The sequence below is a fragment of the Theropithecus gelada genome, chromosome 15, assembly GCF_003255815.1.
Source record: "Theropithecus gelada isolate Dixy chromosome 15, Tgel_1.0, whole genome shotgun sequence".
In the NCBI taxonomy this organism is placed as follows: Eukaryota; Metazoa; Chordata; class Mammalia; order Primates; family Cercopithecidae; genus Theropithecus; species Theropithecus gelada.
In genome coordinates, this window is record NC_037683.1 from 67,340,557 (window position 1) to 67,360,609 (window position 20,053).

General features: G+C 42.9%; 1 protein-coding gene across 7 annotated transcripts in view; it reads left to right on the plus strand.

The window, feature by feature from the left end:
• NFIB (nuclear factor I B) overlaps positions 1–20,053 on the plus strand; it is a 318,143-nt gene that overhangs the window by 73,382 nt on the left and 224,708 nt on the right. For 6 of the 7 annotated variants that reach the window (XM_025359128.1, XM_025359131.1, XM_025359132.1 and 3 more), the window contains exons 1-2: positions 10,880–11,517; positions 17,464–17,995. In XM_025359128.1, the coding sequence (XP_025214913.1) occupies positions 11,488–11,517; positions 17,464–17,995 (562 nt within the window). In that variant the 5' untranslated portion in view covers positions 10,880–11,487. Of the gene's footprint in view, positions 1–10,879; positions 11,518–17,463; positions 17,996–20,053 lie in introns of those variants that run through there. The other variant, XM_025359130.1, reaches the window with a different exon arrangement.

Genomic DNA, 20,053 nt, shown 5'->3' on the forward strand with positions numbered 1-20,053 from the left:
AGGCGACGTAGATGAAAAGACCATAACTATTTACCAATTAAAAAATTCAGAAGCAACAACACGTTGAGGTGACTAAAAATTAGCAAGACCAATTTCTATAAGACATGCTTGAAAATCAGTCTCCTTATTTTATAAACCTTAGGTATCATCTAATGATGATAGGTGTACATATTTGACCAACAGAAGAATTATGGATATAGGAATAAGTATTATTATAAGCTTCGCATGTCAAAAGAAACGAACGACATGCAAATAAAAAAAGATAATCTATGAAAGCCTGAACATGACACACAATAGTACATTTTATGACTAAATAATATGCTTAGATAGAAATTCTCTGACAGGTGACACAAACTCTAGATTCCTCCAAGTCATCATGAGAATGGAATACTTTTCTCTTTCTTTCCCTGTTCCTTTTCCTATTTTGTGTCTCAAAATATTTCCTAAACAAATCTAGATTCTCTCCATAATGTCCTTTCTCCTTTGCATGAAATGATGTTGGGATGGATTGGTAATTCTGCTGCGGACTTCAAATAATAAGAGAGAAGACTCTCTGTTGCACACTTACATAAAAGTTTTAGTATTTGATAACACTGCCCATGTAAGTGTTACTTATTTCTATATCCATCATTCTTCGGTTGGTCAAGTGTTATCCTCTCACTCTACATTTTTTATTTAGCTGCATTGAATCTTTATATTTTATATTTGTTTCCTCAGTACTAAATGTGATTTACTTGACCATGAAACTACTATTTGGAAATCCTAGAATGAAAACAGATCTGTTTTGTCACCCACTTGACCTGAGTGGGGAGACTGAGTTATAGATATACTAGCTGAGTGGTTAAAACAACTTGGAGCAAGATAGACATTAAAAATTAATTTTCCTCCGGAAGTTACAGCTGAGTATAGAGATAGATACATGTGTGTATCCCCTCCCTCCCAGTCCATTCATTCCCCTTCTCCAAGCTGTATAGCTACATAGATATATACTGTGCTAATTTTTTTGGAGGGGAAATTGGGAACTGTTAAACTTGCAGTTAAACAAATTATTTTAAAGTTGGGCATTTTCTAAGGTCTAATTGGGCAATCTCACTTTTAGTTTTGCACTTATTATCACTGAAAATAGCTATGTATATTATTCATACACAGGCAAACATACGCATGATGTGTGTATATATATAAGGGGGAAAAACCTTTTTTTTGTAATGAGGCCATGTCTTTTTTTAAAAATACTGTGTCGCAGGAGGTATGAACCTGAACTATGTTGTTTAAGTTCTCTAAGACTTTGAGGGTAAACATAATTGGGATTAAAATACTGACGTGCTCACATTTAGTAGAGAGATAAGAATAATTCATCGGTAGCTATTCTAGTCTCACTGGTAATCACATAATTCAACAGGGTTTTAGAGAATATCTGAAACTATTGTAGTCTGTTGTGCAATTACATAATTAGTCAGGATCACTGTAATAAAGTCTTTTCTAAATGTATGTGGGTTACTACTAAGTAAATGTTAGGGCTAGTGTTATATTTTTACTTTTAATACTTGCATAACAACTTCAACTGTTAAACATTATTTCCCCACTTAACTACAGATACTTAACATGAAGAGAATTGGATTACTCAAAAACTAAGAAAAAAAAAATCCCCCCACATATATTTGTTTCCAAAATGCTGATCAAAACTGCTTTCTTTATGAACATTAACTCACTATCCAACCTCCTCTAGAGTGTTTACTTCTGGGAACTCCGGGGTTGTGTATCTCTTTGGTGTTGGTTGTTTCACCCACTTCTAAATTACTGATCTATTTTTTTGATATTCGCGTGACTACCTATAAGTCAAAGTGCGCTCTTTTTGGTCTTTTTGCTTTAATGATAACGCTGCACAGCCAGGAATATTTCGGGAGTCCTTACACGGAAACAAAAGTGGCCTGGAGAAGTTAAAGCCAGCAACGTGGCGGGAAGTGAGGAAGTAACAGCAATTCCTTACTCTTTATCATTATTGTTGTTTTAGAGTCTTTGCGCGGCGTTTTCGGCCGGGTTCCTGCTCCAGAAGGCCCGCGAGGGGCCCCACGCCCGCGGCGCGCCGCAGACACACAGTCCGGGAGCACAAAGGCGCCGGGAGCCCGGGCAGGAGCCCCCGAGACGGTCACGCCCTCGCCGCTCTCCGGCCCCACGCGGCCGCACAAAGACCAGACCCCCACGACCACCCACGCACCCCCCAACGCTCTCGAGGGGCGCCGCGCGGCGCAGGCCGCCACACCCACTCGGGCCCGCTCCCGCCTCCCCGGCCCCGGGCGCCCTGATGAATATGCATCGCGGCGCGCCCGCCCCCGGCTCCTCCTTTCGGTTTCCTTCCCGCCGCCAGGCGGAAGCGAAGAGCCGCGCTTCCCGCGCGCCCAGGCCGGCCGGGGTGGGGTGGGGCGGGGCGGGGCGGGGCGGGCCGCGAGCCGGAGAAAGAGAAAGCCAGAGAGGCGACTGCAGGAGGAGCGCGGGCCGGGCACGGAAGGGTGCGCTGCTGGGTGGCGGTTCCGGGGCAGCCCCGCCGCGGGCCAGGCCAATCCGAGGGCGGGGAAGGGGCGATCGCGCGACCCCGGGGCCGTGCCGGCTGCATCTGACCGGCGCAGCCTCCACTCCTGGAGCAGCCTCGCTAAAACAACAATAAAACCCACCAAACACACACACACATGCACACACGCACACGCGGGCGGACACACACACACCATCCTGGACGGCGTTCAAGTCAACCACGAGAAACAGCCTTCTGCAAGGGAGAGGAAAGAAAGCTGGAAATCCAGACAGACCGAAGGGCTGCCTGCTTTTAAACTTGACTTTGACCGCCTTTTCTTCTCGGGTCAAGAATTGTGGCAGTGCAGAAATTACAATTAAAAAATATATAAGACTACTCCCGGATTTGCTTTTTTTTTTTTTTTTTTTTAAACTAAACAAAAAGCGACACCAAAACAACCCCTGAGAAAATCCACAAATCTGTACCTGAGACACGTCAAGTCAGCGGCCCAGGGTTCTGTTACAGACTCAAGATCTCTTTTATTTAATGCAATACAGTGCGATGGTATGTGGCTTTGAAATGATGGGTTTTGTTTGCTTCTTTTATTCGTTCCTTGCACCCCCTCCTACCCCTGGCACAGTTTTTCTTTTCCTGTTTGTGGATTGCAAAGTGGCTGTTTTACCCCTTTCCTAAATGTCATTTCTGCTTTACAGGTTGTGAGCTATAGTGCTGCATTTGCAGAACTAATTTGCAAATATGTATTCTTATTATTTAGCGTTGGCAACTTTAGTACATCTGACACACTCTTATGGTGGAAATCAGTGAGTAACATTATGAGTCCAAACGGTGCAGAATCTAGCATTTTTTTCTGCTTTAACTCTCTACTTTATCCCCCTCTCCCCTCAGTGGTGGAAAAACATTACTGTTCAAATGGTACTTTAGTTCTACCTTGTAGGCCATCTCTCCTCTTGAAGCATTATTTTCTCCATTTTAATTCACAGATATTCTCATTTAAAAACACATTTTTAAGTGAACGAAGTACTATTTAACTCTGATTGGCGTGTTGGAATGTTTAAAATCAGTATTCATTCTAAAGTTTAGTCGTAATTCCCATCCCTCATCCCTGAATTTGTGGCATCGTATTGTTAGCCTTTCTTCCGCACCCCCCACCAACTTTTTACAACAGATTATGATGGATTTCTTTCCACTCCTGTTAATACTTCCCCCTGCAACCCCGCTATTTTTGCTGCAGATTTTTTTCCTCTGCCTAAGTCTGTGTGTGTCTCTATCTCTCGTTCCCCGTGTCCTCTTTTCGCCAATACGTCTGGGACACATTTTAATGCACAATATCCCATCCATTAAGTTGTGGTTGAATGTGAAGTGTGTGAGGACTTGGCAGCTTTCAGGTTGAAGGGGGCGGGGAAGCCAGTTTCGACTTTGACACAAGATGCTGAAGTGGCGTGATCAGAATTATTATTAGGGCTGTGAACATGGCCATCTTCTGCTCGGGTTGGAAGAACTGCCATTGAACTTGAGACGGGACAGACAAGATCTCCAAGTATTCCCCCCCGCCCCCCCACTACAGTAGCTGGCAGGGAAAAGGCGCCAAAATACACAAGATTAACTCTGACTTTCTTTGAATGGATCTTATAGCACCATCCTTGTAACTTTAACTTCCAATAGGTGGGAAAAAGTTAACTTTTGATCCCACACTTGAACAGACATTTAAATCAGCCCTAAAATGGAATAAGTCTAGAAAGTAACATACGCATGCTTATGTGGTTAGAAAAGAATGCACGTGTAAATAAGCAGAGTGTATGTGTGTATATGACTGAGGAGTTCAAGATTTAATCAAAATCAGAATTAGTGTGACTTTCCAGTGCATTTACGATATGAAGAAAAGCATTGTGAGTCAAAGAAACTGACCTTTAAGCATCCTAAGTAAAAACTGCGAAGAGTTTGTGAAACACAAAACGCTGTGGTTTCCAGTTTTACATTTGAGGTTTGATGTTTTCATTTAATGGTATGAGAGATGGAGAAAGCTCTAGCGCTGAAAAGTCCCTATTAAATCATATGTGGGCAAAGGTCAAGCACTCCAACTCACTGATGCAATATACTACAGATTCCTGCCTAAGTGATGAGGAACACAGGAAAAAGTACTTGGGCAATAAAATTATTAGAACGGTAATTATCATCGGTGGTTGGGACTGCATTCTTGTGCACTGGGAAAGCGTTTTTACTGGCCCTGATGAATTTTAAAGCCAAGTATTGTTGAAAGCTATTTTAATAGGAAATTGATTAGCTGAGTGTTCCATATAATAAATGGTGACAGTTTCATTGTTTGAGGTCCAAAATAAATTTTTACTCTTTAGCAGACAGAGGCATCCATTTAATTTTAATATGGTCAGACTGAACAGCAGCATAATTTTGAGTGAATATGATGTCACGAACATCTGTAACTTTGTTTTTGGAGTTTTTGACATTACACAATTTGATATTACCGCTTTGAGATTCATTGGCTTGTATAGTTAAAATTTCAGATACATTCAGAGATAAAGTTTACTGAACATATATTTTGTTTAGGCCCAATTGTTTGTATTTTTTCATTGTAATTATGTAATTGTTTCTTAAATTTTAATTTGAAGATTAAAATGCACAATTCTGTTGTTATGCATTGTTTTGATTTTGAAATTCTGTTGTTTATGCATTGTTATGCAGTTTTTAAAGAAGAAATGAGAGAAAGGGGTGCAGAAAGTTTGAGTTGTTCTGCTATGCACTTTTTATACTTAATACAGAATGTAAAGACTACTTAGCCATTTTGGACAGAGCTTTCTATACCTGTCTTAAAAACCCATCTGTTTTCCTGTGTTACAAGGCATGTGTATATGGGTAATAGAAGCCAGTTTACATGTAGAAATAAAATGATCATATAGTTTTACTGTATAGGTCAGCTGTTTTGAAAAAGAGCAGTAACTGCAACTCTCAATATCAGCAGACAAGAGACATTGTGTGAGAGAGTATATGGAACCTTTGTTAACATTGTGGATGAAGCGAGGCAACTATTACCTCTATTTTCAAAGTTTAAAATACATCGTGCAAAAGTACAGGGCAACTGCTGACTCTGTAATCTGTGGAGCAAATGTCTTCCAATGTTGGGAATCTCTGTTGATGAACTGGCCTCATCTCTGTTGAGAAGTGAAAACCAGCTAACCTTAATGGAGGAATCTGGCCCAGTCAGAACTGTATTATAACTTGTAAATATGCTAGAAATATAGACACACTTAGTGGGACACTTTTTTTTTTTTTTTAAAAACAGTGGAGTAGAGGCATTTCAGAAGTGATATTATTAACAACGTCATTTTTCTCATTTACTTTTGTCCTCAGGGGACACTAAACAGTTCCCAGAGGAGGAGAAAAAGGTCCAGGAATATTTATTTATTCATTTCAGTGAAAGGCAAAGGGCTAGCAATGGGGGTGGGGAAACTAACCAGTTGTGAATTCTCTGGTGGGGAAAAAATTACTTCCCTAATTTGACAGTAGTACTTTAAAGGCTGGGTATGATTTTGTTTTTTGTTTAAGAGTAGTAGACAGTAGTAGTAGTACTCAGGAGTAGTTTAAGAGCTGAGTAATTTGATTCCCTGAGCTGGTAAAATTGATTTTGCAATTCTCATCAAGTACAGGCACTTTCAATACTTGTTGGTTGTTTATATCTGCATTTATGAGTGGATTTTTGGTGTTTCTCCTTGTGGATATAAATTTGTGTTTTCCAGAGTACACATGTATGATTTTTATGGTTCATTTGGAAAAAGGAAAGATCCCTGGGCATGGTGCAGTAGATACTTGCAGTTTTGCAGGCCTGCTTTCTGGGGTCAGGAGGTCATCTGTCTCTTTCGTATTTAGTTTTTAAATATTGATATTGGCGATGCAGCCAGGGTGTGTGGAACTGTTGAACCTTCTTGCAAATCACATGCAAGAGCTAAAAAAAAAAAGTCATCGGGTGTATTGGAAATGACAGCTTTGTTAAGCTCCAAGAAATCTTTCATGAAACTGCCCAGGATTTGCAACCTGTCGCTGCAGTTTCTTTAGGAAGGAAATGGTTAAAAGAAAAACAATATTAGATACTTGAGATGTCAAGCTCCTCTCTGGAGATCTGTAGTGAAAGGCTCAAATGTGGTAGCATTGCTTATTTCAAATATACAACTGGGTTTTGAAAAATCCAGTGAGCTGAAGCATTGGCATTCTATTTAGAAATCAATAAACTTTCTGTTAGTTAGAAAGGAAACTTTTTTTCCCCCCCTTATAAGGTAGCAAGGAGATCTAGTGAGGAGATCTTTAAGAATAATGAAATAACAGAGTTTCCTGTTGCTGAGAGAATCATTCACTTTACCTCCTTAGCCAGGTTTTGGGGTGAATGAAAGTGGCCTGTCACACCAGTGCTTTTAACCCTCTCAGTGTAGGAGGGAGAGATGGAGTTTAGGAGTGGTAAGTACCAAAGTTTGAGAAGTGTTTGGCTCACTTTGATACTATCAGAAGCTTTTCAGAGATATTTCCACTCTTAATACCATGACACAGACGTGCTACAAAAAAGGGAAAGTGAATACAATACATGCACTTTCTCAGTTCCTCCTTCTACCTCAGATTTAAAAGATTGAGATTTTCAAACCAAAGGTGGTGGACAAGCGCTGTGCTAAGAGAAGCCGGGTGTCCCATGCAACCAAATCCACCAGCCCCTCTTTCCAAAGGATTCCCTTCCCTAGAGTTCTTTCAGGGAAGGCCTGCAATGACCTTGGCATTGGCTGGACAAGCAGCAGTGTTTTGGGGGGTGTCAGCCATTCTCCACATAGCTGCAAGGCCTGAGAAGACAGTCAAAGCCATAGAAACTGAGCACCCCCATAAACCTTCTTTTTCAGGAAGTCTCTGTTGCTCACTCTTCATTCCTTTTTGGTTTTCCTCGCCTCACCATACTCCCATCTCATTTTCTTTTTTCTGGGAGACAAATCAAAAGCAAAAACTATCAAGCATCCTCCATGGTCATCAAAGTGCAACCAGCCATAAGCACCCTTAAACGTGGGGCAATGGAAAGAGATTTGAACCCCTAAGTGATGGGCCTGGGAGGCCCCAGACATCTTCACTTCTCTGGGGACTTACCTGGGTCTGACGCTGCTTCTTCGCCCCTGGTGCTGCTGAAGCTTTTGTGGGCTCTTCTGTGTAATACTTGTCAATTTTTCCTCTTTCTTTTTTGAGCTTGTGAAAAACTTTTGGATGCAACCTAGTTTTGGTGGCAGAAGGAGATGGTTTCTGTTGGGAAGGGAAACTAATAAAGGGAGGAGGGGTGGCGATTTCGGGAGACACTTGCCCAGGGCTCAGCACTGGGCCTCTTTTTGCCAGGGGACAACGGCTGGTTCTGGGCTCTCAGGCTGAAAGGAGTGCTCTCTGGGTGCCAGGATTTCACTGGGGGTGGTGTGGTGAGGAGGGAGGGATGAAGGGAGGGAGGGAGAGAAGGAGAGATGGGCGCTCGATTTTTAAAGAGACCCCGAAATAATGGCTTCTGTGAGAGTCCAGGCATTCAAAGAGGTGTGTTCAAGGACATTAGTGCATTCCTGCCAAGGGGAATGTCTTTTATGGTAAATTAACTCCAGTTAAATTGAATATTTGTTCAAAGGGAAACTCCAGTAGTTAAAGCTGGTATTATCAGTAGAGCTTCCCCGCCTCCTCCCCTCAGAATCTAGTGAGGGTGAGAAAAGGGATGCAGTGTAATGTGCAATACAAAGTGATGCTTTCGTGCTGGTGGTTTGTGTGTGTGTAAGATGAGGTTGCCTAAAATTTCTGAGATAAATGAGTATTTGCTGGATTAACCTGTCACCTCATTTCTTTCATCCATAAAGACTGCCAACTTTATCCCAGCTTTTCAAAAAGAAGAAATGACCCGCACAAAGGAAACTAACGTTGTCAGAACGCTGACTCCAGGATTTGCCGGGGCAGGGGCAGGGGCGGGGACCGCAGGGAGGCCGCTCCCAGAGCGTGTGGCCGAAAGGGTTAACTCGCAGGGGTCCGCGCGATTTCCTCGACTTTACCTGTTTCCCCAGTCCCAGCAGCACCTCCTCCCCGGCCTCCCGAACTCCCCACCCCCCAGCGCCTTTCTTCTTTGGGCTCTGGGTTTTCGGGGGCTGCAGCTGGTAAACTTGGCAAGCTCGCCTCATTAAGAGCGCTCTTTGAAAACGGACTGTGTTTGAGCATTTCCCTAATGAGGACAGGACGGGGTTAAAAAGTGACCATTTCATGGTTGACTTGAACCTGCCTACTTTTCTTGATGTGTCGTTGTGAAATGCTTGATGTGGATAACTCCCCCTTGGTGAAGGAAAAAGTCACTGGTTCCTCCAGGTCCGCTGGGGGAAGGAAGAGGGGACGGTGGGCAGAAATCAGAGGGAGTGTGAGGGGCTAAAGTTGAGGGGACAAAATCAAGAGCTGGGAAGCGGTGGAAAAAGGACAGGGCAATTGGGGGCGAGCCTCAAAACGCCCCAGCAGTACCCGTGGAAGCGGGGCGGCCCCGCCCTGGGGATGGACCCGCGAGGACCCGGTAGCCCCAGCGCCCACGCAGCCCCCAGCTAGGTAGACTGGGAGCCCCAGGCGCTCACTTTTCCTCCCTCCATTGTCTGGGCGGCCTTTGCTTCCACCTCTTCCCCATCCACCCCAAGCAGAAAACCGGATTTGGGGGGGCGGTGTGTGTATGTGTGTGTGTGTGTGTGGGGGGGTTGCAGAAAGGGTGCAAGGCGAACCGCCTCCTTCAAAATCCCCGGAATCAAGTTCATTCACTCGGAGCCTGCACTGGCGGCGGGGTGGGGGCGGGGCAGCGCCGCGGTGGGGAGCCGGCGCGGGCGCCGAGCGGCTCCGGGCCGGCCGCCTCTGGAGGGCTGCAGCGGCAGACGCACCCTGCGCGCGCGCGCGCGCGCGTCCGCCGGCCCGCCCGCCCGCCCGCCCCGCAGCTCCGGGCGCGCCGCGGCCCCGCCCCGCTTGCACCCGGGCGGGTAGGGAGACGCTTTCCGCCGGCGCCCCGGGCCCCGGGGGGTGGGGATTGGGAGCCAGCCAGCGGGACTGCAGGAGGAGGAGGAGGAGAGCGAAGCCTGGTGCTGGGAGGAGGAGGAGGGAGCAGGAGGCGGCGGCGGCTCGGCCGGGTCCTCCCGCTCAGAGTGAGGCCACGTGCACGGGGCACCCCCGAAGAGGGCGGCAAACCGCGGCGAAGCGCCGCACGCCGCGACTGCCTCGGGCGCAGGCCCGTGGTGGGGAGACCCGGGACGACCCCGCACCCCCTCCCTACCCGCGAACCCGGACTCCAGGCGGGGCCGTCGGGGGCTGGGCGCCGCGGCCCCCAGGTCCGCGCCGGCGCGCCCCAACTACTTGGGCCCAAGTTCGCTCAGGCCCCCGCCTGCTCCGCTTCCCCTTCTTCCCTGCAGCCGCAGGCTCTGCGGACTGAGCCCGCCCCGGGTGCGAGTGTCGGCGCCCCAGCCCCGGCCCGGGGGCGGCCTGGGTGTGAGGGAATTTTCCACTCGTTCCTTTCTAGGGCTCAGACCGGTTCAGTGCTTCTCCCACTCGGATGTTCCCGCGGCTTAAAGAGTCCGCAGCGAGCACCGAAATACCTCTTCTAGGGCGGGTTTTCGGGGGTGTGTATGTGTGTGCCGGTGTGGGGAGGGCAGCGGAAAGAAGAGCTATTTTGGAAAAAAAAAGTCATGTTTCTGTGGCACCGGTAGGATACCTTTAACAAATGAGGGAGAGGTGGGGGGGAGAGAAGGAGAAGGAGGAGGAGGAGGAGGAAGGTGGGGGGCGGGGGGTGTGGAGAGGCTGGTGCAAAAGGAATGCGCGTTTGCAGGAGGAGGAGTAAAGCGATGATTGTGTAATTAAATAATAAAACAATCCTTAAGTCTGATTTGGAGAGAGCTCGAGCGGGGTCCAGAGGGTGGAACCGGTGAATTTTTCAACTTCCAAGTTTTGCAACGAAAGAAAGCAAGAGAGGGAGGGAAAAAAAAGAGCTCAGAGCAGAAAAGAGAGGAGTTTGGAGCCGAGCGGGATTTATCGTTTGGAATTTTTCAGGAGATCGTTTTGATACCCCTGGGCTCTGGGCAGCGGCGGCAACAGCAGCCTCCACGCTCGGCCGGGTCAGACGTGGGGCGAGGTGGGCGGGCGGGCGGCCGGGCGCCGAAGACCCGGTGCGGGCGGCAGCGGCGGCGGCTGCAGCCGGGGACCACGCGCCGCGAGCCTCCTCCGCCCCGGAGATCAGCGCTCGCGCCCCCTCCCTCACCCCGGCCTCTCCCTTCTCCCCCACCCCACCCCGCCCCCACCCCGGCCCTCTCCCGCGCGCGCTCCGCCACCCGCGCGCACTCGCTCACGCTGCCCCTCGCGCACACACATGGTCGGCTCGCGGCAAAGTTTCGCCTGCGATCACCACTCCGGGATCCTGCCGCAGTGCTTGGGGCTGTAACCTTGAACTTTCCCAGCGCGGTGACACATTCTCCCCGCGCTCCCGCCCGCCCTCCCTCCTGCACCCCCCTCCCCGCCTTTTTTGAAAAAGCATTTTACCACCAACCACCACCCCAATCCAACCCACACCGAACCTTCGCGCACCCCCTACCCCCCAACAACAACAACAACTGCAAAATAGAAAACAAATCCCCAAACCCAGGCGAAAAGCAGCCAACACCGGCGGCGGCGGCGGCCTCGGCAAGCACGGCCAGCGCGCTCGGACTGCAAGAGGGTTAAAAGTGTAGATTGGATTTCACCCCTGGAAATCTAGCACGCCGAGTGAACTTGAATCTTTGGCTATTTAAGGAGGACTGGGTTTGTTGTGAAGTTGCGGTGATCCAGCGCAGAGCCCCGTCCTGATTGATCGCATCGCGGGGCTCAGATGACTGTAAAATGAATAGATGAAATTCTTGCTTCTTGAAGATTTTCTTGGGCATCTCCGGGAAAGTGCGTTTTAAGGCGAAGTCATGATGTATTCTCCCATCTGTCTCACTCAGGTACATGTCTCGGTCGCTTTCTCGAGCTTTCTCTCTGGCCCGAAATGCCTTTGTTTTGTTTTGTTGCGGACAATTAACGGCTTGAGTTAACCTCCGCACATCCCCGTCCCTGGAAGAAGTGGCCTGGAGTTACAGCAGGCGTCGCGGGGCGGCGTGGGAGCCGGAGAGCGGCCCCTCGCCCACGGCCACTGCGAGCGCCCAGCCCCGCGCCTTGGGCATGGAGCGCGGACGCTGGGCCGGGCAAGGCCTCCAGGGGTGGGCAGGGCCGGGATCTGTAAGTGCGAGGCCCAGTGCGGCCCCCCAAGTGCCCGTTGTGGTGCGGCATCCCCGCCCGGGGTGCCCGCAGCCCCTCTCGGCAGCTCGCGCACTTAGGTGGACTGGGGCTTTGGAGGACTTTACGGGGACTAAGCTTTTAAAAACAGCCAGTGAACTTGGGCTAGGGGACTGTAGCTCGAGTCTGTGTGGGCGCCGCTGGACACTGCTGCAGGCGGTGGGCGGGCGACGAAGCGAGTCGGAGGTTGTGGTCCGGGGACCCATTCCTTTGCTTTATTTGGGGATCTGAAACCCTGGTCCATAGTGACCCGCTGCACTTTGGGGTTTCCAGTGACCGCACCACAAAGGCAATATTTACGTTGACACGAGTTAGTTGGTCTTGGTGATTGTTAAGGAGTTTTAGAACGTGTTCATTTTGTGGAAACCTGTTCATTTGACGATATTTGGGCGTAGCTCGTAAGGCATTTTAAGTAATGCTGGTAAAGGTAAGGTCATTTTTTTCTACTTTGAGAATTGTCCTAAGACCTTAGGAATAATGTTATGAAATAAAACACTGGTTTTATACTTTTTAAAAACACGATTTGTATCACTTTAAGCCAGACGGTCAAATAGAAAAGTGGCGAGACCGAACAGACTTACCTGGGGGCAGTTTTCATCGCTGCCCAGGAAACTAACAACTGACAAAGTAGCTAAAATATCTTAGCCCAGAACTGTTATTTGAGGCAGTATTTTAAACCTCTAAAGGTATGTGGCAGCTTATTTCAGCTTTTAGGAAGATGTGTCACCGTTGGTAATTGATAACCATTTTCTTTGACATTGCCATAAAAACTAATAATTTAAACAAGTGTCAGTCAGTCTTGGGCGTGTTAAAATTTTAAAAATACCTAATATCACGATGATGCATTTTTTAATGGACAAATAATTAAGATTTCAATTGTATGACAATTAGAAGCCATTGTGATTCAAAAGGACTGAGGCATTCATAAATTGTGAATGAAGATGAAAACAATGATAAGGCTTATTCAGTGATTGGATACAGTCCTGTAGCTTTTTGGCTGACACATTTTTTATTGTTTATATTTTGTTTGGCATCTGAGTATGATTAACTTAGATATGGCTATTTTCAGCAAGTAAACATGCACTTTAATTTAACAAAACTGGAAAAAATGAGTTGCTGAGCTATTTGTATTTTAAAAACCATGAATGATAATAGCCAATAAATATGATGAAACTGTTTCAGGTATAACGAATTGCCTCTAGTTGTAAAAGTTACCATTAATATTACCCATCAACCGGATATATTTTTCTCTCTTTCTGATAAGCTGTGTTAACTTGATATAATTTTTACACCGTGATCAAGTAAAACAAATCAAAGCAACATTTTCACTTACAGAGTATAGCATCACTTATTCTCACCTGTAAAAGACTGAGTAATTGTGCATTTCTCTATATTTCTAGCATCAGCTTTTCAGAAACATTGCTAGCAATTACATTGCATTTTTAGTCTCCTCCAAATATGTATTGAAAAGTCACTAGTTTTATCTTAATTTGTGTAAGTTAAAAATAATATTGCAGCATTGAGACATATGGAATGTTGGGATCATATACAGCATAATCATTCAGCTATCACATTAGTATTCAAAGATACATACTTAACAACAATAACTTGTGATGACTAATATCCTCCACTATTTTAATAATATAAATCTAGGCTTATGTATACAAGGCCTATATCAGGGAAGGTATTTTAGCTTAAGAATTCTCACTTCACTAAGCTCCATGTGACTTTGCAGGTAATGTAGGTGTTATAAAAGTGAGGCCACATTAATAGTGTTACTTTTGTATCAGATCAATGGTTTTGTATCACAAGAGCCTAGTAGCTGTATGTAGCACAGCATGTCTCAGGACATGTAAATTGCAAAATAGAGTATCATTCTTAATTGGTTATAAACTTTTAAAAGTATCTCAGTTGTTGGAATAATGTATCTAGGGTTTAGGAAAAAAAGGACCTACCATTAAATGATATGTTTAGCAAAATGATATGCTACAGAATCAGCACATCAATAACCAATATTTATACACCAGTATAAATCAGATATAAAAGAAAAATTAAGAACTATCATATGATTTAATATTTGTTTAAAAATAATGTAAACCATTAATAATATAACTCAATTGGCATGATGGCATTAAATATATTTTTCTTTCATTGCTTTTAAGTTCTTTAGGTACATTTTTTTGCATGATTTATTGTTATATAGCAATGCGCCAAGAACACCTAGTATTTACTCTTCTACCTCTATGTTGGTCTAATTATCCATTCCTTTCATGGAAACGGAAGAAAAATAAATATGCCTGGTGGAATTAAGACTCTTTACTTTTATATCTGAAATTTGTAACTTTGTTATTTACTTTGTCAATTTAGTTCAACTAAAGGAAGTTTTAAAAGAGAATTACTGAACATCAATGTATTTTACTAAAAATTCTGAAAAAGCAAAGTTGCATATTACTTTTGTATACAGTTTGATTTTAAATCACTTATATGTTTTGCTTTTTAAAAAAATTTTATAATTGCTTAATATTATTGTAATAATCCACTGCTAGTTAGGATATTTGAAAACCTTAATCACCTTTTTAAAAAACATTTTTGTATCAGGACAGTTACTATGTTCCATATTCATGTCACTCATAATCTTTAAGACTCTAGTGCTACTCAGCATTAGGAAACAGTCACACTTGGGAGATGACATTTAGGCATGTTAATACAGAAATGTATGTGACTTATAGCAAACCTCAATTTACAGTCATTTTTGGAGGATATGTCCCCTTGTCAAATAAGTGCTTCACTTGAATTCACATTAATAGTGAAACGCTGAACAATATCATAAGGCAAATTGGTAGCCTGAGAAAGTTTGCTACTTTTATTTCTCAAAAAAAGCATGTTTTAAAACAATATTTGGCAGCATTGACAGCAGACTCAAAGGAACGTTTAAAAATTGTGTGCATTTGCTAAGAATTTTCAAATTCAACCTTCAAATTTGGATTTTGGTTGTTTAAAATAAGTCATTAAAATTTTGAGCTTTCTTGCATGATTATGTTTATAATCAAATATTGAAACAAACAAATTTGATCAAAACTGTGATGTCTTTATAAGAAAATGAAATGTCACTGAACATAGTACTTAAGGACATAAGTACTTACGTGTTACCACATGGCTTAATACTTGTAAAATAATATTGCATTTTTAAAAGCATGGCAAGGGTAGAATGAGTGAGGCAAAGCCCACCCACTCCACCTCATGTGCTCTTTACATTCTCAAGGTTTTAGTTTATGGGTGCATATATGTGTGTTTTTTAGTCATATCAATAAATCATAGTAAAAGATTATAGGAAGTGAGTTTCCAAAGCACATTTAAGCCCGCATTTCCTTGAGCGGGCTTTCTTTTTGCATATATTCCTAAAGGGGATAAACAAAGTTTTTGTAGTTACAGTGAAAGCTAAAAGCATGGCATCAGAAACTGTATGGAGATAGGGAGGTCTTATCATGGGATGTGGTTGCTGTGAGCAGGGCTGCCTTCCCACACAAAGAACAGATTGTGGTTTAACTCTTTCCATGGCCTAGTTTAATGTGCTCGCATAGTAACTGAATTGTTCAAATCTCTGCTGGAAACTACTGATCGGTTTAATGATTTCCTCTATGGCATTTGGTTATGCCTCATGCTGTGATGTAATCATCAGCATTCTGTATTGTTATAAAATTTTGATTCATACTTATTCTGGTGAAGGAACACTTACAGCAATGTTAGAACACTTTTGATAACTACATTATTGATTGGATGGGACATGTACTCCTTCCATATCTGAAGTACAAACAGCTAACATGTTGCAGTCTGTAGCATTAAAACTTTGAATTTCTTCTTAAAAATATATTCATATCTATATTGGATTTTTTTTGACACCTTCTTTGTTAAAGAGTCATTAGTTGTACTTTCATCATATTTACCTAATGGAATTAGTTAGTCTTCTGTTAAACATAATTTATTCCACGTAGTTCAGGGTGATTAACCTGAGTATGTAAATTCTAACTTGGGATACAATCAGAGAGAGTTATTTTGTAGTTGGGCTGACAATATAGTCAATATGATCAGAAAAGTGGTGGTGGAAGTTCTCATTTGCTTGAAATCTTGGCTTATTGCATACATACGGTGTGCATGCACTGGACGTTAAGCTCTTTCTCTTTGAACAGTAATAGGCGTAAGCTTATAAGACAGGTTTTACCTAAATCAGGAAGTAATGAAACTGACTGCACTGGGAAGTGACTTGAAATATCTGTAGGTAAAGATTATCCACCATTCCTCACTGATCCCGTCCCTTAAAAAAAGGCTTGGATGAAACAGGCAGGAAAAATGCAGGAGCCTAAAGGTAAACTACTTAATTCAAAAGATTGGTACTCAATAATATATGTACCTGCGAATTCACATGCACGTGCATATATGCACCCACAGTTCTAGCTGATAATTCATCTACATGGCAAATGAATTGTATAGATTCCACAAAAGCAGTAACTGACCAGCAGTGCACTCCTGGTGTCACCCCACCACAGCATGCAGGGACACAAAGAATGTAAAGTTGGTGCCAAGTTGCCATTTTTCATTGTTCACCTCAGATTGATTTTTAAGAGGTTTAGAATAATTGCTATACTCATGTGATCGGTGAACAAATTAACGGACTCTGTGGGGCTGCATATTCTATAGGGAAGCTGCTGGAAGAACATTCATGTAATTTTTGTTTTCAAGTTTGAAAACTTCTATTTAAAAATGCAAGAGTGTATGTGAGAAAGCACAAGAGTGCAAGTGTGTGTGTGTTGGGAGCTGGCGTTGGTAGTGTGGGGAGAGAATGCACTGCTCAAAGTATGGAAACCTTCTGTTCAGGACACAGATACGACGAGCTATGTCCTTTGCCCACTTTCCCTCACTGTATACCGGTTTCTCTAGTTACCACTCTTGGAATGGTGCTGTTTCAGTGTTGGAATGTTGGACGTTTGATAAGAAAATGGATCAAGTTTAATGGCGCATGCTCTTTGTGCCACCAGCAGCCTCTTGCTGAGAGCATGCTCCAAAAGCGGGAACTGTGTGGCATTACACTGAGCATCTATATGCTTTGTGTTTCTGTGCCACAGAGAAGAGAAATGAACTGTGGCATCGCTCCTGCCTTCTGAACAGCTCTGCTCCGATTAAAAAAAAAAAAAAAATCTCACTGTGTTCTTTGTAAAATGGTACTGCATAGTGTTAGTTGGTCAATCAAATATTGAAATATTATATTAGGTGCCAAGCACCTAAGTTAGTTGCATATATTTTAAAGAATGTAGAATGCATGACATTGGGTTGGAAACAAGGGGGATGGGGCCAGAGTGTAATACAAAATATAAACCTTATTTTCTTTATAGGAGGGAGAATTGACCTGTGAATTTTGGTGGAAAGGGGACAGCTGGGCATACTTTACTTTCTTCTTGTCCTGCTATTTTGATAATTTTAAATAAGAAAAGAATGTTATTTTCATGTATAACTTTTTGTACTGAATTGGAAACGGATTGTGGTCTTATTTTCTTATTTTTTGAGCTTTTAAAATTAAACTGACTATGCACATCTTTTCCTCACCCCTCTGTCTTTCGCAGGATGAATTTCACCCATTCATCGAGGCACTTCTTCCACATGTCCGTGCAATTGCCTATACTTGGTTCAACCTGCAGGCTCGAAAACGCAAGTACTTTAAAAAGCATGAGAAGCGAATGTCAAAGGATGAAGAAAGAGCAGTCAAAGATGAGCTTCTCAGTGAAAAGCCTGAAATCAAACAGAAGTGGGCATCCAGGCTCCTGGCCAAACTGCGCAAAGATATTCGCCAGGAGTATCGAGAGGACTTTGTGCTCACCGTGACTGGCAAGAAGCACCCGTGCTGTGTCTTATCCAATCCCGACCAGAAGGGTAAGATTAGGAGAATCGACTGCTTGCGACAGGCAGACAAAGTCTGGCGTCTGGATCTAGTCATGGTGATCCTGTTCAAAGGCATCCCCTTGGAAAGTACCGATGGAGAGCGGCTCATGAAATCCCCACATTGCACAAACCCAGCACTTTGTGTCCAGCCACATCATATCACAGTATCAGTTAAGGAGCTTGATTTGTTTTTGGCATACTACGTGCAGGAGCAAGGTAGGAGCAGATTGTTCTTTTTTCTAGCACGGCAAACACTGCACACAAACCTCTGTAGACAAGAGTATCTGGCTTGAGTTAGATGGTTCTCAAGGCCCCTAGATATCCTCCACCCTCTCTGGGTACAGTAGGGTGTCCGCTTTCACTCACATGTCCACTGCCATGTGCGAGCCATGTAAATAGACACGGGGCTTTTATACCTGGATAGGCTTGGATACTTAAGAAAGACCACAAAGAGGTGTGTTTTCAAGTATCTAATAATACTGTTTTTCAAAGACATAGGGTAGTCTAACAAATGTAGTTCATTACACTATACTTTCTGTGGTAGGCTACATTTTTGCATCTAGTCTAGTAATCTTTTCCTGGTTTGAAAATGTAACTTTATGAATAGTCAAACCATTCTAAGTAACTTTTGTATTAATCTTTTTAATTAATGAGATAGAGGAACTTTGTTTATGAATTTAGTGGTATTGCACTGAAAATAGAACTAATGTTTACTATTACAAAATGCTTAAGATAGATAGTATCAAAAATATATCTTACGTAGACCTAGATTTACTTAATTTTAATATTTCTATCATCACTTTTGATTGTGCAGTATTCACTGTCGATTAAATAGAATTGAGTTATTATTTAAATTATTTATAATATGTTCCCAGAGTTACTTGGGAATACTTAATAATGTTAGTTTACTTGTATGTAAATTCATAAAACTTACCGAGGAGGAAAGTCGCAGCGCTACTTACAGAACAAAAATAGAAAGTGGACTGGTTACACTGGTTTAAAATAAATTTCAAAAAGAATACAGAAACTGCATACCATACCTATTATTTAAAATACCTGATAAGGAGAGTGGTATAAATGTTGCCTAAATAATTAAAAAAGATGATGTTATTACTGAATACTTCAGTTAATGAAATGTTTATTTTTATTTTTCTTAATATATTTTCCTTAAGTAGGTAAGAATTTCTTTTCTTCAAATAAATGCATCAAGATATAGATGTCCTTGCATTAGCAACAATCCATAGTAAAACAATCATTTTACAAAGCAGCATACCAAAAGTAGACTGAAGTTTGAGCTGTCACAGATGGTAGGTCATTTCCAAACTTGGCCTGATGGGAAGAGAAATGGCCTGCAGATAGCCAGGTGACAGACTGTTATCTGATGTTCATTATATAAATGTGAGACTTAATACATTGCTATGAGCTTTATTATTCAAAAAAAATCAAAATTACTTTTTTGACTCTGAATTCTAGGTACTCTGTGCTTTTTGGCTTGATTTTCTTGTAGCTTTGGAGATATGCTTAAGTGTCATTTTAGAATTTGTAGTCTGATTTTAAATAATGGTGTTGGACATTACACATTTAGAAGTATTACCTGTTCCTGAAAAAATGAAACATTGTGTTTAATATTTCCATGCATTTAAGAATTACAGTCCAAATAATGAAGGTTAGGGGAAAATAATATTTTTGTCCCATGTATCCTAAAATAAAACTCAGTAACACATGACAATTATTTGATTGACAGATATCCAGGAGGTGACACTTTAAGGTGGGCTGTATATATGTGTTGGATTGACTATAAATGTGTTGTAACTGTGTTGTGAAAGTCAAGGATGGAAGTAAAATTTCAAAAAGTGGGTCATGTAACTTTTTAGTGCAGGGAGGGAAGATTTGCAACGACTTTACTACTGCTCACATTTTAAGTTGCTTGAAGGCTAGGTTTTGAGGTGTGCCTGCCTGCATGCACATTTACTCCTGGGGCAGGCAGCCAGATCTCTTAATTTTGATGAACTGACAATAAAGATTTGTAAAGATAGATTGAAAAAAGAAAAAACACATAAATACCTTCCATGTTGCACCACTAGTCATGATAATCAAAAAGTTTTAAGCAACTCTTAGAGACCATGTTTTTAGATAAAACATTTATTTTGTTGTTGTTAGTTCAACTATCTCTATTGTAAGAACTTTTCATTATTTTATCTTGTGCATCTAACTTGTATCCTCTGCTACCTGCCAGTGCATCATCTTCTCTTAGCATCTTTTGGTTCTTCTTTT